Here is a 16,659-nt window from a genome sequence, read left to right as displayed (position 1 = left end):
AAACTCAAAAAATTATATATAAAAAAAAACTGAAGACCAGATAAAAAGTTTATGAAAAAATAAGCATAAATTTTAAAAATAAAAAAACGAAATCAGATTTATTATTGTTATATAGTTATTATTTTGTCTCCTTAAAATGAAGTCTCTCTTAAATTCATGATTAGATTGGAGTCTACTAATTGAATTGTAGTCATGTTGACAAATATTAAAAGACGTTTCGAGACCCATCAAAAATTTATTGACATAATATTAAAAATACAAAGATTTATTTTACGAAATAATTATTTAATAAAATTGAGTTGCTCAAATTGCTATGGTTTCTTCTGTTTTCAATCCAAATTCAACCATTTAACAATTCACCTAACCCAAACCCCAAAGCAAAATTTCGTCAAAAATAGTAAGAAAGTAACAAAATTTTTGCCTGAATCCATCGGAACGGCCGGTTTGGAAATTGGAAGTGCCGTTATCGAGCCAGAGTGAGATGGGGCCATTGGGAAGGTAAGAGAAAACATAAATGAATGGTCTTCTTTTCTCCTTCACTTCAACCTTCTCCTCTATTAATAGGGACCAGAACCTGCAAGCTCTGCGCCACGCCATTCGATTCAACCCCTTTTCCCTTTCTCACCGTTCATCACTACCCATTTCGTCTTCTTCCCTCATTGTATCTATCACAACCGTGAATTTCCGCCATTTTTTTGTGATAAAAACACCCAACTCCCAACTCCATTTTGTGGGTTTCCTCTAGAATTTCTTCTTGTTGATTTTTTTTTTTTTTTTTGGAAATTTGCTGTGTTTTTCCTTCAGATTTAGGGTTTGGATTTCTGGGTTGTTCTTGATTTCGTGTTATCTTAATTGGGTATGTTGTGTTTTGCTTTGATTTGTTTGAAATTGTATGGACTCTTATCTCTCTGCCTATGTTTTGTGAAATTCACTTTCCCTTCTGATGAATCTTCTTGTCGGTGCAGAATGGGAAGCACAGGGGAAACCAATTATGGCTCTTACACTTATGAGGAGCTTGAAAGAGAGCCTTATTGGCCATCGGAGAAACTGAGAATCTCCATTACTGGTGCTGGTGGGTTTATAGCTTCCCACATTGCTAGGCGTTTGAAGAGCGAAGGGCATTACATCATTGCTTCTGACTGGAAGAAGAATGAACACATGACAGAGGATATGTTCTGCCATGAGTTCCATCTTGTTGATCTCAGAGTTATGGATAATTGCATGAAGGTGACTGAGAAAGTTGACCATGTCTTCAATCTGGCTGCTGATATGGGTGGTATGGGCTTCATCCAGTCCAATCACTCTGTTATTATGTATAATAACACCATGATCAGCTTCAATATGCTTGAAGCTGCAAGAATTAATGGAGTTAAGAGGTTAGTTTTCAAGGAAAATTTTCTCAATTCATGGTGTTTAGGCATGCTTTGAAACTTTAATGGTACAAGGTTGGTTGGTCAATATTTTTATGCTTTAGAGTTATGGCTTGTCGGTGGGGGGTGGGGTCAGTATGAGCTAAAAATTTTTTAAAGGGGAACATTTTGCATTCTAAATCTTTTTAATCTGAGATTATTCCCTCCTTTGTTGTTGGTTTTGTTCCTACCAATGAGAAAGGAAGTACCCAACAGATAATTCTGATCTTCTATCATGTGAGTGCAGGTTTTTCTATGCTTCTAGTGCTTGCATCTACCCTGAATTTAAGCAATTGGAAACTAATGTGAGCTTGAAAGAGTCAGATGCTTGGCCTGCTGAGGTTCATATTTACTTATGTGTTAATGATTTGGAAACGAAACAACGGTTAGATATGTGCTTATTAAAACTGTGTGAACTTTTGTTTCGTAGCCCCAAGATGCTTATGGTTTGGAGAAGCTTGCTACAGAGGAGTTGTGCAAACACTATACTAAGGATTTCGGTATTGAGTGCCGAATTGGGAGGTTCCACAACATTTATGGTCCATTTGGAACATGGAAAGGTTGATCCAAATGCAAGAAATGGTTATGTTATCTCTAGACAATTCATAATGTAAGATCTAATGCTATCGGTTTATTCATATAGGTGGAAGGGAAAAGGCTCCTGCTGCATTTTGCAGAAAGGCCCTCACTTCTGTAGACAAGTTTGAGATGTGGGGAGATGGTCTTCAAACAAGATCTTTCACTTTCATTGATGAATGTGTTGAAGGTGTCCTGAGGTAAGAAAGCTCAATTGCTGAATTCCAGGTTTAAAATTTGTTCTTTCTTGGATTTGGTATAATCTTAAGCACCTCAAGAGTGTTCAAAGGTGGAAAGAGTTTGAGATGTTTGGAGATACCCTTCAAGGACTTTGGGAGTAGTTGGGGTGGGCTATGAACATAATGCAAAGGGAAGGGAAAATAACCTTAGTTTAAGTAGTTTTTGGCTTATTGGTTTCAGCTCAACTCTAGCTAAGGGAAAATAATTAGTGTATTTTTTGTGTTATGAGCAACTTCTGTTATGAGTCAAAAAAACAAGAAAACAAAGCATATAATATTAGGTTAATTACTTTTTGGCTTGTTAGTTTCAGCTCAACTCTAGCTAAGGGATGATAAGTAGTGTATGTTATGTGTGAAATCTGTATTTTGATCTGTTTTGTTGTGAACTTTTTGATCCATGAATTCAGATGAGTGCTTAATGATTGACATCTTTGTGAACGAAGTAATGGATGCGGTTGCTTGCCGCCTCTCTTCTGAGTTGTTTTCTTTTGAAATCGTGTTACGAAATGCTGTCGAATGTTTATATTTTACCCTGGCTGCTGTGGCTACCATTATCTTTTCCCACCTTTTCAATTTTTACAAACAACAAAACATTGGCTCGCTCTGCATGAGATGGAAGTTGTCAAATTAATCATCTGTTTGCAGATTGACTAAGTCAGACTTCCGTGAGCCAGTGAACATTGGAAGCGATGAGATGGTTAGCATGAATGAAATGGCTGAAATCGTTCTTAGCTTTGACAACAAAAAGCTTCCAATTCACCATATCCCTGGTCCCGAGGGTGTCCGTGGTCGTAACTCAGACAACACACTCATTAAAGAGAAACTTGGGTGGGCTCCCACAATGAAGTTGAAGGTAAATTTAGATAAAGTAGCCGTTTGTTATCAAGTCGACGATCAAAATTTCTCTGGAACTTTCGTCACCTATGCCTTCCTTTGACTCTCTTGCTCATCATTTGTTTCATATTGTATGTAGGATGGATTGAGAATTACCTACTTCTGGATCAAGGAGCAGATTGAAAAAGAGAAGTCTCAAGGCATTGACCTGACAGTTTATGGATCATCAAAGGTTGTTGGTACCCAAGCTCCGGTTCAACTTGGGTCACTCCGTGCTGCTGATGGTAAAGAGTAATTAGTTAACACCCGGATAATCTGATCGGGCTGCGTCGGTACAACCTGAGCTATATACTAGTTATCAAAAGTTGTTATTACCCACTACATTCTCTGTAGTATTCTGATGTTCCTGGATACAGTTGATATGTCTACTATTCTATTCAATTCTATATTGCCCTTTCATCCCCATCCCCTTTCCTTAGAAAGGAAATATTGTAGTTTTCTTTTAGCAGGTTCGTATTCTTATCTACTTTGTATGAGGAGGTGTCTGGGCCAACTTAAAGTGGGCAGAGAGTGTGCTATAATAGTTCTCCATGTCTATGGACTCCGATTATAATAGTTGATATTTTCAATTATTATAACCTAGTATTACTAGTTTTCTTTATTATAGTATTTGTTGTTTGTTATCGTGTTTACCATTTTCTACTCATTCTCTCTTTATTATTTTCTACCCAAATTAAAATAGTTTATATTCCTAAACACAAACTATTATAACTTAGACTAAAATAGTTTGTATTCTAAATATAAACTATTATAGTCTACATATTATTATAACTTACACTGATTATAATAACCAACTTTGTCTCCAAACATTTCCTAATAGATTTTTCAATTTGATTTTGTGGTTCTTGTTTGGTTGGTCTCTAAAATATATGCTTCAGTGAACAGGGTGGAGCTCTGAACTTTATTGTGTATGATTTTGTTGGTCCTTATGATAGCAAATTGTTTGGTATTGTAGGAATGTTAGATTTATGAGAGAAAAAAATAAAATTAAAAATCAATATGTCAAAAGTGCATGAAGGCCATAGTACGAGGACGACCACACATTTATTTATACTTTTGAGAAACTTTACCTTCAACTTGAAAATGTATTTTTTATTTATTTCAACTTTTTAATTTATTGAATTGTACCTTTTAACTAGGACAAATATTAGAAACTTGAATAAGTGTTGCATGTTTTATGGATAGGTTTTATTCTAATAATAATTAACAAAAAAAAAAAGGTATTCTCAATGTGGGATCGATTAATTCTAATATATAATATGAATATACAAAAATTGATAGGATTTTGATGATTGGGTTTGTGTATTTATCGAATTGAATTGTACAAAGTTTGATTTTCATTGAGAATATTGAGATCTTGAAGATTTTTAAATACTTACCAAAATTTTGAGTCTAATTTGATGAGGTTGAAAGTTCAGGGCGAAGATTAAAATCAAAATTTTTTCTCGAAAGAAGTTAATATTTTTCTTTAAAAAGAAAAAGAAAGAGATTAGTTTAGGTATTTGAGTAGGCTTTGACTCAATTGTGTTGAGTATTTGGATTCTTAACCAAATTTAAAAAATTAAACCATTTTAAAGACTATATTTTTATTTCCAAAGTAAACTTGATACGACTTCTAATAACATTAACAGAAAGTAAAGATAATAAAACTAAGTAAGAAAAAAAAAACTCATATATTCAAGTAATTTTTATGAACTTAAATTTAAAATCAAATAATTATCAAACAATCTGAAACTTTTTCCTCGGTTTAGAAAAGAGTGGCTTACAATACTCATCAAATGTAATAGGGCAGTAACAATCAAATACATTATCACATATTACATTTTGCAAGTTTAAAAAAGAAAAAAAAAACTAGGAGAAAAAATGTAAAAATTTAGAGAAGGTAACACGAATGAAATAAGTTTAAAAAAATTGAGAAATTCTTATAAATACAAAAATCCCAAAAATATTTATATTTTATAGTAAAAAGTTAAAAAAAAAAAATATGTTTTTTAAATGTTTTACTATAAAATGTAAATAATTTTAAATAATTTTTTATATTTAAAAAGAAGCCTTTAAAATTTATTGTTTTATTACTTGACAAGTGAAAATGAGAATGGACATAGATTTAAAGAAAATAATAGAAATGATAAGGTTGAATATTAATTGAACCAATCAGAAAGAAGGCAATATGTGATGGTTCAAAGAAAGGACAGGGAATTCGCAAGGTGCCAATGAGGCCACCTTCCCATCTGCATCAGCTTTTTGCTTTGTGGTCCTTATGAAGGACATGTACGTCTCATAATTCACATCACAACATCATATTTTAAACGTGGAATATTCGAATCCTTCTAGAATGTATCTGCATCTCACTCTTAATATAAATAATAATAATAATAATTTGTTATGTGTCAAATTATAGTTAGATAATTTAATACGATGTACAAAGATAAATGTAGTCTGAAATGTACTTAAATATTTTTCATTTTCGAAATTTGAAAATTCAAAAGAAAAATGTCCCTTTTCCTTCGACCTAAAAATCTGACATTCTTTCTCGAGTAATTAGTAATGATAAAAATTGATATCGTTTTTACATAGAAATTAAATAGAACCAGTTAATGCATTGCAACCAAATTTCCTTTGCGTATTTTAGCACTTTAAGTCCATAAAAAACCTAGTAAAAATAAATAAATATTCATTTTAGGGTTCCACACGATACATCAATAGTATTGATGATAATAACAATATTCATAAGACGATTTACTATAGATCAATCCATTATAAAGAAGATAATTAATGTTGGATTTTTGGCAAAGTATTAGAAGTGCACTTATTTCACATCGAAAAAGTTTAAAAAAGTCATGAGTTCCATACACTATAAAAAGAGTCTATACATTTGGTTTCAAATTGTTCTAAAATACTTTAAGTTTAGGTATGCTAACTCCGGTTAAATTCTCTTTATGTATTCTCTAACTCCGGTTCAATGAAACTTTTGAGTTTTGGAGGATTATAAAATGTAAAATTTTGTTTCTTTAAAATTTGGAGAGGAAGATGGTTTATATAGAGATGGAAAAAAATTTTTAGAAACCACAATTAATTTGGACCATTAGATTTTGGAAACAAACAAAATATAATATTAAATTCATTTTCTTTTGAAATTCATTTTCTTTTTAAATTCATTATTTTTAAAGTCAATCCAAAAATAAAAAACATACCATGTGTAAAAAACTAGCCATTAGACACAAACATAAAATAATATTAAATTTATTTTTCCTTTTAAATTTCTTTTAAATTTTATTTTTTTAAATCAATCCAAAAATCAAAAGTCCATCATATGTTAATCTCTTAATGATCCACCATTCAACCAATATGTTGCCACATGTCTACATGCAAATGGTCTGGTTATGCCACGTCATCCACCACGATATTTTCTCTATAGACTTGTTTCAGTCATATCGTCTTCGTTTTAGCTTTGATTTGAGTCATTCAAGAGGTGTTGGAATCGTTGTTCCGAGCTCTATGCTATGGACATCTTAAAACACTAAAATTTTCAGTAATTAGAAATTGAGTTTGTTATCATTAAAACATTGATTAATTAATTAATTTGAGATTAAGGGCCAAAAAGCCAACATAGTCTCTACTGCGAAACCCCAAAACGAGTCTAGAAGATGAGCATAACTCATCATAAACCGAACCATGTCCAACAAGGTTATGTTTCTTCTTTCAGATATGCCATTCTGTTGAGGTGTACCAGGGGCCGAGAGTTGGGACGCAATTCTATGTTCTAGAATTAGAGGTCCATATACTCTTCACCATGATCATATCGCAGTGTTTTTATCTTCTTACCTAATAAGTTTTCAACTTCAGCCTTATACTCTTTGAATTTGTCAAGAGCTTCAGACTTACATTGCATTAGGTAGAGATACCTGAACCTTGAATAATCATCTATGAAAGAGATGGAATATTCATACCCACCTCGAGCTCTAACATTCATCGAACCATAGAGGTCTTAATGTACAAGCTCCAAGGCTTCCTTGGCTCTGTAACCTTTTCCAGTAAACGGTCGTTTGGTCATCTTCCCTTCGAGGCATGATTCACATACCGATAAGGAGTTTTCTTCTAAACTCTTTAGAAGTCCACTTTTCACCAACTTCTCAATCCTATTGAGGTTGATGTGACCTAACCTAAGATACCAAAGATGGGCGTTTTTCTTAAAAAAAAACCTTTGGTCTTTTAGTTGTTGTTGTCGTACTGAATATTTCAGTGTTAAACAAGGCTTTTATGATTAATGGCCTTAGTACATATAAATTACTTTCCATTGAACCATAACCAATCTCCATTCTATTCTTAAAAATAAACACTTTATTCTAAAAAAAAAGGAGACGGTATAGTCTTGTTCAATGAGATAAGAAACCGAGATTAAGTTCCTCTTAATATGAGGAACTACAAAAACATTATCCAATAACAGATAACGTTTCTTGTCAACAAATAACTTCAGCCTACCTATAGCAATAGTTGAAACAACCTCACCAGTACCGACTCGAAGAGTCATCTCTCCTTGTAGCAATGTTTGCCAAGAACTGAATCCTTGGTAAGAGAAACTGGCATGATTGGTAGCACTTGAATAAGGATCCAGGCAGAATCATCAGTTTCTGCCAGACACGTGTCCAAGACCAATAAATAAGATTTACTGTCTTGTCTCCTCTTTTGGAGAGTAGTGGGATCAGTGTCAGAATAACTGACACTACTGGTTTTATCATCCATCCCTTTATACTCGAAAAGTAAGAACTGACGTTCAAACAAATCTTGCAGTGAGTCCATGATCTCGCGTGCAATGACCATGTTCTCACCCATTTGGCCAAAACATTAGGTATGTTAGCCAAAATGTGAAGTCGGGCCAATGAATTAGCCTTCATCCACACTTCATATGCATTGCGAACACTTCGTGGTGCATCAAGGGTCGGGACTTGAAGACACTCCTCAACCATGACAAATACGAGGTCTTTTGCCATGGAATACGTTTCACACGATTCTTTCCACTATATGTAGTCGGTCATATTAAAAACACTAAATAGAAATACTAACGAGTTGCTGAAAAGAAAAACACATGACCTACGTTAGGTTTTAAGCAAATACCCGTTGTAAAACTAAACAACATCCAATAAGGTTTTAGCAAAACTAACATGAACCCCGTGTGACATCTATTTTCACGATGACGCTTCAAAGGTTTAGAACAAAAGCTGCTGAAGGGAGGTTAGTTATCCCTCCTCTGAATTGAGAAGTTCTCAACCAGTCATTAATACCAGAACAACTCTTGCTCCTATAACAACTAGCCATCATTGATTTGGTCAAGAGATCATTAACTTACTTAACAATCTCCCGTAAGTGTGACTCGCCATTTTAGGCCCTAGAGGTCCATCCCAAAAAGCCAATCCGAAGGAAAAAAATCCTATTGGGGAAAAACCTAAAGTGAACCTATTCATTTTTGGAGTTCACCTTTATCTTGACCAACTGCACAAAACCCATCTGAAGAGGGACGCTCCCAGGGTGCCACGAGGTAATATAGAATGATCTCATAGTGTGAACATGACAGAGACCATAGAACATGTTGATACACACCCTTCACCCACTTATTATAAACACTCTCTCCGTCCCCTTAAGGGACCATAGGACATCTTAAGTACCACTGATCCCTCTAATGAATAATAAATCATAGTCCAAATATGACTAAACCCTTCTCGAGCCAGAAGAGGTTGTGGTGCCACATTATTCAAGCCCTGGAATCAGCCCTTAAAGGAGCAATTTATCTACTTACCCTGACATTGGGAAATGAGTGAATTTCATCTTGTGTAGCTGTATTCTCAACTCCTTAATCAGAAGAATCTCCAAAATGATAGGCTTATTGAGTTGGCGATCTAGTTACTCTCACCCATACAAATCAAAGGATTATCTTCATAGGCAAGATTTCACAACTAACTTAGGATTCAGGTCATGTCATCTATAGTCATCCTGGTGAAATGTAAGTCTCTATTATGAACGACGTTTATGAGACTAGTCATTTCGTGGTCCTTAAAACTCCTTTTGTATAGAATACCCCAACTCACATGTCTTCACATGAATGATCAGGATCAGATCATCTGTAGTACTTTACAACAATTGTAACATCTACAAAGCGGGCAGTATTCATAGTGTCATCAGGATAAGATATCCAACGTTATTCATCTACTACAAGCCATTTAGGTTATCACTTAAACATGATCCACCCATATGTCTCTACATACATGTTTAAGCTACAGATGATAACCTTGAGTGTTAGTTTATTGGTTTGTGGGTTTAATACAACTAAATGTCAAATAAAATATCTCATATTTTATATTTTATTAAAAAAAATAAAATGTTTGTACAATACAATTACAAACTACAGAACCCTACAAGATTTAGGGCATCAACCCTAACACTGACTAATTTGCTCAACGAGCTACAGACCTTCCAATCCTTGATGAAAACCAAGGAACAAAAGAGTGAGGAAAATGTTATTTCATCCTTAATACAGAGGATATTTCTCTGGAACTAAGTTTGTGCTTTTTTCTCACGGCACCAAAAAGTGGAAGAAAAAGAAAAGTAGAAAGGGAAAAGCTAACCCTCCAGCTGCTGCCTAGAGGGCAAAAAGGCAAAGGCTGCAAAGGGAATTTTTTTCCATTGCAACTATGAGCGACATTGGAAAATAAACTATCCTAAATACTTGGCAGAAAAGAAGAAGGTCAAGCAAGGTAAATATGATTTACTTATTGAAGACTTGTTTAGAAGAGAATGATGATTTTGCTTGGATAATTGATTCATGCGCCACTAATCATGTTTGTTCTTCATTTTAGGGAATTAGTTCCTAACGACAACTGGATGTTGGGAAAATGACGATACGTGTTAGAACTGGACATGTTGTGTCAGCTGTGGCAGTGGGAGGACTCTAGCTAGTAGAATAGATATATTGTACTTGAAAATGTATTTGTTGTTCCTGGTTTGAAGAGGTACTTAACGTCTGTAAAGTGTTTAATAGAACAATACTACTCTATACAGTTCTATGTAAATAAAACGTTTAAGAATGGTATTAATATTTGTTCTTCTATGCTGGAAAATAATTTATATGTGCTAAGACCGTTAGCAACTAAAGCCCTCATTAATACTGAAATATTTAAAACTGCGATAACTTAGAATAAAAGACTTAAAATTTCTCCTAAAGAAAATTCTTTGACACCTAAGGTTAGGACATATCAATCTCAATAGAATTGAGAGATTGGTTAAGAATGGACTTCTAAGTGAGTTAGAAGAAAATTCTTTGACTATGTGTGAGTCATGCCTTGAAGACAAAATGACTAAAAGATCTTTTACTGGAAAAGGTCATAAGGCCAAAGAACCCTTAGAGCTTATACATTTAGACCTCTATGGTCCGATGAATGTTAAGGCAAGAGGAGGGTTTAAATATTTCATCATTTTTACTGATGATTATTCAAGATATGGGTATGTTTATTTAATACAACAGAAGTCAGAAGTCTTTGAAAAGTTCAAAGAGTTTAAGACTGAAGAAATAAAACAATTAAAACATTTCAATCTAATCGAAGTGGAGAGTTTTTGGATCTTACATTTCAAAACTATTTGATAGAGCATGGAATAGTATCTCAACTCTCAACACTTAGTACACCTCAGTAGAATGGTGTATCAGAAAGGAGAAATTGAACCTTATTAAACGTGGTTCAGTCTATGATGAATTATGCTTCCTTACCTGACTCATTTTGGGGTTATGCAGTACACTGCAATTTATATCTTGAATTGTGTTTCATCCAAGAGTGTTACTAGAATACCTTTGGAATTATGGAATGGTCCTTGGATTCTCATTCCAGAGAATACAGAGGACTCTAATTGGTGGTGTCCTATTGGTTAGATTTTGTTCGTGATTTTGATTCGAGGGATTTTGAAGAAAAGTTCTTCAAAGGTAAGAGTTTTTTCAATCCATTTTTTCTCTATTTTTTATTTTAAAAGGCATGTTGTAATTTTTGTATTGCATGATCTAGTTTCTGTAAAAATTGATTTATGTGAAAATTGAAAATTGGGACGATCCCCTTCTGCTACGAACTTTCACTGGTTCCTTCCGTCTAACTTATATACTCATGAAAAGTCCTTATAAAATATCTATATATTTTATAGCTTAGACAATATCTCAAATTACCATCAATTCTACAAGCTTCCACAAAAAATATGGAATTTACATATTTTCATGCCACAAACAAACTAGGTGATAATCAAAATAATGTTATAGGACCAAATTCAATTTAAAAGTAATAATAATACTTTTCAACTTCATGAAAATTAATGGTCAAACATGACAATTTAATCACATAGACTTTATCAAATATAACATGGAATATTATTTCCAGTCATGCTAACATGCTAATAGACGTGCTCATTAAGATTATTGTTTACTACTCATGAAATGTTCAAATATGTACTAATCAAGTATATATTAAATATCATGATATAAAATAGCAATAAAATAAAATTGCTAAATTTTCATACCATATGTAAAAATTAAATTTGTGGAACAAACTGACAAACCACATGAGCTAACCATGTTAGCACATGCGACAACAATCTTATTAATCAAGAGCAAACTCAACCCAATAGTTCAACAAAGAGATTGCAATCTAGACTAACTGTCAACACCTCAAATAATGGAATGATGCATAATTTCTTGCCAAATTTCCATTGACTATAATATCTAGTGTTGCAAATGTTATTTTCCTTGTTTGGATACACCATGAGCATATTTCTCTACTTTATATTTCCTTCTTTTTGAGAAAATAGGCCCTAATACATTTTCCAACTAATGTACCGTTGGCCATTTTTCAAAGCCAATAGTGAATCAATTGTTAGAAAGATTATTATAATTCTTTCCTTGTAAACATGAGCTCTCCTTTGAGCATTATGGTTTGTGTATTTCGGGAGGTTTGTAGACAACTAGTTACATTAAAAAAAAAAAAAAAAAAAAGAGAGAGAGAGAGAGAGAGAATTCTTATAAATAGAAAAATTCCAAAAATATTTACATTTTATAGCAAAAAGTTAAAAAAGAAAGTACTTTTGGAACTTTTTGCTATAAAGTGTAAATATTGTTGGAATTTTTTTTTATATTTAAAAAGGACCAAAAAAAATTCTTTGGTTATTGTAATTGTATGTCAAGATTGCCTAAGTAGAGTTCAAGAAGTCTCTATCACGTTTAACCCAAATTTTAACCAATCAAAATATCTTCAACATATGTGAAAGTTAATCAAATCAAGAAAAAGATCACTAGCATCATCATCCAAATTGACAATGATGGTTAACCACAAAATTCAAGATCATGCTACAAAACCCACATATTCCAAAAACTCTATCACAAGAACATAATCAACATAACTTAATCACTAATTTGTTCATCACAAAGTGGAAACTATATATGTTGAGTTGTCTCTCCAAGTTCCTCAAATCATGTATCTAGTGAAATGATTTTGTCAATAAATTATTATTATTTAAAATTATTAATAATAAGTGCACATATTTCCTTAATTTAGTTTACCAAAATGAATACTTTCTATCTTTTCTTAATTTTCCTTCTTAATTTGGAATGAAAGTCTCTCTTAATCTTGGATCATCCCTTATTAATCTCAAAACAAGAATCAAAGTATAATATCACTAAAAAATTTTATCCCAATACAATTAATTCATAAAGAATAAAAATTTTAGTCGTCATCAATTCTGGATCTCAATCATTGTTGAGTTGTGGAAGATCCACTACCTTCAAAGCAAATCAGCGCGACCTCGTTGCTAAATCACCAGAAGCTAGTTGTTTCCCAAAGTTAACATAGCACCCTTCTCAAACGTGCACTCGTCGAAGAAGGATTAGAATTGAATGAAAATTTTACTGATAATTAAATCATTTTTAATAGAAAGAAATATCATGTAAAACTCAAATCTTGCCTTTTAGAGCTAAAACAACCATTTTTCCTTTTTATAAGAATCCAACAAAAGCATTTTTCTAAATGAAATGTAGAAAACGTTTCAGATCTTAATTAAATAAAAAAACATTTCATATCTAAATTAAATAGAAAAACAATTCATATCTAAATTAAATACAGAAAATCATTTTCAAATTTAAATTAAATATGAAAATACATTTACAAATTTTTAGCTAATTTTATGATAAGTCAATTGAACAATTGACTAATTGATTAGTCATTTCCAACTATTGAAAGTTCATGGAGGCTGCCAATGATGGAAATAAAAAACAGATGAATTGTTAGATTTTTAAAGGGTGGAACATAGTTTATGGATAATTTCTAAATTTAAACTACATGTCATCTCAATGATAATACATGAAAATTAAAAATCATGAAACTAATTAGAGTTTCCTTGACATGAAAATCATTCGCATTATATTTTTGGTGCCTCGTTTTCTTTATACAGATGTAATTGTTTGTATATGATGTTGTCAAGTCGAGGGTTTTGATTTGTTCTTCTATCATTCTCAATGCTTGTAAGTTTCTTTCATATTATTGTATTTATATTTCAATGATATTTTATGTTGCATTCTTATTTATATATATATAATTTTAAATCCTACACACAATTACTACAACAATTTTAAACTTTAATGTCGGTTGAAAAAAGTTCTCTCAAATGTATAATGTCGGTTTAAAAAAACGGATCTTTAATGTCGGTTTTAAACCGAGATTGAAGATGGGCTACAATATCGGTTTAAAACCGAAATTAAAGTCCTCTTATTTATTTTTATTTTTTGAACTTTATTAAAAATCTATTTCAAATTAAATGATCTTCTCTCTCCTTTCACTTCACTCTTACCAAATCCTCTCTTACGCCAAACCCTCTCCTCTCTCAGCTTGGTCGTGCACATCAGTTCATGGGTTGTCGTCACTGGTGTTGGTTGGATCTCCGTTGTCGTGGGCTTCTTCTGGTGGTGGGTCATCGTCGTGGGTGTTCTCTGGTTTATTTTCGGTTGGTTTTCATCGGCGCATGGGTGTTCTCGAGGTGTTCCCATGGGTTGTGGTCACCGATTTTGCTTGGATCTCCGCCGTCGTGGGCTTCTTCCGGTGATGAGTCATCGTCGTGGGTGTTCTCCGGTCATTTTTTGATTGGTTTCCGTCAGTGCATGGGTGTTCTCAGGCTGTTCTTCGCTGGCGCGTGGGTTCTCTATTGTTCTTTGCATGTTTCGGTGGTTCTTCGCGGGGTTTCTTCGTCGTTCTTTAAGTGTCGTGTTCTGTAAGTGGTGTGTTTTTTAAGTGGGGTTTTGGTCCAGTTGGTTCCGGTCGTAGAGGTGGATAACCGGCGTCGTGGTCAGCTCGCCGTTTGTCAAATCTGCTGTCTCAACTCTGTTCTCAAAGGTCTGGTGCTCACCAGCGTTCCAATCTTCGAGCTCCGATTTGGATCTCTTCAAGTTTGTGGCTTGTTTAAGTTGTTTGTTGGAAAGGTATAATGGAAACACATTTGTTTTGTGAAATGATCATACACTCAAAGATCTCGACGCTCATTATTAATTTGACACTACGTGCATTACACGTGATTTGTAAAAGTTTAAAATGTAACTTAGATACAAAAAATTTTAAAATAGAAATTAAGTGTAAGAGTAAATCAAACTAATTGAAGAGAATAAGTTTGGATTAAATTTTAGTTTATCAGTAACTAAAACATTGTCATTATAAATTAAACCATTAATAACTAAGACATATTATATTATTAAAACAATATAAATAAAAAATATCAAAAGGGACAAACCCAGACCATCAAATTATTAATTTTTATTTGGGACACTTCCAAAAAGGGCAAAAACAAGTTACACTAATTAGATCCATAGTCCACATATTTGTTGTTTATAAAAGGGGCTGACAAGACAAATAACAAATTTAAGGTTTCCTTTGTAAGAATAGCAAAAAAAAAAAAAAAAAAAAAAAAAAAATTAAATCGTAAAAATAGCAAAACGATTTTTAAAATAAGAAAAATACTAATTAGCAAATATCTAAACTACCCCTACACACAAATTGATAAAACCAAACATTGCAAACTAAAACAAATCCAAAAAAGCGCAAATATGCTTTATTATGTAAATACTATTGGGGTTGATGCCCTAAATCTCGTGGGTTTTGTAGTCATAATTGTATTGCACAAACAATTTATTTATCTAATAAAATAAAGAGGTATTTTATTTATCATTTGGATGCATTTATCAACAAAAACCAATAAACGAAGATTCAAGGTTATTTTCTGAAACTTAAACATGTATGTAGAGACATATAGGTGGATCATGTTTAAGTGATAATCTAAACGATATGTAGTAGATGGATAAAGTTGGGTACCTTATCCTGGTGACCCTACGAATACAGTCTGCTTTGTAGTTGTTACAATTGTTGTAAAGTGCTATAAATGATTTAATCCTGATCATTCATGTGTAAACATGTGAGTAGGGGTGTTCTTTCTAAAGAGTTTGTATAAGACCAGACTACGAAATGATAGTTTTTCTATATAACACTGTCGATCGATGAGGCTTGTATTTCATCAGAATGACCATAGGTGACTTGACTTGAATCTTGAGTGAGTTATGAACTTTCGCCGACTCAATATGCCCACCATTTTAAGGATTCATCTGGTTAGGGAGCTGAGAACACAGCTATACGAGAAGAAACTACGAGAAGAAACTTACTCCTTCTCTATAGTTAGAGACTAACTGTAGATAAATTGCTCTCTTAAGGTTGATTTCGAGGTTTGAACAATGTGGTGCCACATTTTCTCTTGGCTTAAGAGGGGTTTGATCATTATTGGATTATGACTTATTGTTCATTAGAGGAATCAATATTATTTAACTAGGGGGCAAAATGGTAATATTAGCCCTATTATACTTACAATTGATTGATTATATCTAATGATTATATCTATAGTGCGTAGATGTTATGATTAATTTAATCAAAGAGTTTGATTAATTAATCGAGTACAATTGTGACTTCAAACTATAGATCTATAAGGTCCCTTGTTAGATCAATTGGGATAAAAATGAAAAACGAATTAAATTGGATTAATTTGAATTGTTCAAATTAATAAAGGAGATTATTGATATAATTTATATGAGATATAATTTGAGAGAAAATATCAGACTTAATATGAATTTGATTAATATTAAATAATTGAGAGAATTTATTTTTAAAAAGTATATATATATAAATTAAATAAAAATTAGTTTTATTTAATTACATGTATATTTTTTAATTACATAAAATAGGTTATTAATTAAAGTACATATTAATTAAATGAAAATTAGTTTTATTTAATTATATATATTTTTAATTACATAAACCTTTCATTTTCTTCAATAAATTCTCTCATTATTATGTGAAAGATGAAAAGAAAAGTTCTTTCATCTTCTACTTGTACTATTATAAATACTCCAAAATTTGTTGGAATTGTAAGGTATTGAAAATATTTAAGTTATTAAAAGTTTTGGAAAAGTGTTTTTTCTCTCCAAACAAAAT

The 16,659-nt window shown here is 32.4% G+C and overlaps 1 protein-coding gene across 3 annotated transcripts; it reads left to right on the top strand.

The window, feature by feature from the left end:
• The first annotated feature begins 237 nt into the window (after positions 1-237).
• GME (GDP-D-mannose 3',5'-epimerase) lies at positions 238-3,750 on the top strand. 3 transcript variants are annotated; one of them, XM_039034422.2, is made up of 7 exons: positions 238-498; positions 966-1,376; positions 1,657-1,750; positions 1,840-1,969; positions 2,053-2,185; positions 2,870-3,077; positions 3,198-3,750. In XM_039034422.2, the coding sequence occupies exons 1-7, from the start codon at positions 482-484 to the stop codon at positions 3,351-3,353; spliced, it is 1,149 nt and encodes a 382-aa protein (XP_038890350.1). In that variant the 5' UTR covers positions 238-481; the 3' UTR covers positions 3,354-3,750. The 3 variants fall into 3 exon arrangements, with proteins under 3 accessions (XP_038890350.1, XP_038890351.1, XP_038890352.1); XM_039034423.2 differs by having other exon boundaries at positions 479-856; XM_039034424.2 differs by lacking the exon at positions 238-498 and adding an exon at positions 511-730.
• Positions 3,751-16,659: the final 12,909 nt, after the last annotated feature.

Source organism: Benincasa hispida, chromosome 6 (assembly GCF_027475165.1).
Source record: "Benincasa hispida cultivar pf3 chromosome 6, pf3_genome.v1.1, whole genome shotgun sequence".
Lineage (NCBI taxonomy): Eukaryota > Viridiplantae > Streptophyta > Magnoliopsida > Cucurbitales > Cucurbitaceae > Benincasa > Benincasa hispida.
This window is presented reverse-complemented; position numbering and strand designations above follow the sequence as displayed.

Coding starts and splice junctions, on each gene's coding strand:
- GME (XM_039034422.2), top strand. Junction 1,377..1,656: donor AGAATTAATGGAGTTAAGAG/GTTAGTTTTCAA, acceptor ATGTGAGTGCAG/GTTTTTCTATGCTTCTAGTG. Junction 3,078..3,197: donor CTCCCACAATGAAGTTGAAG/GTAAATTTAGAT, acceptor TATTGTATGTAG/GATGGATTGAGAATTACCTA.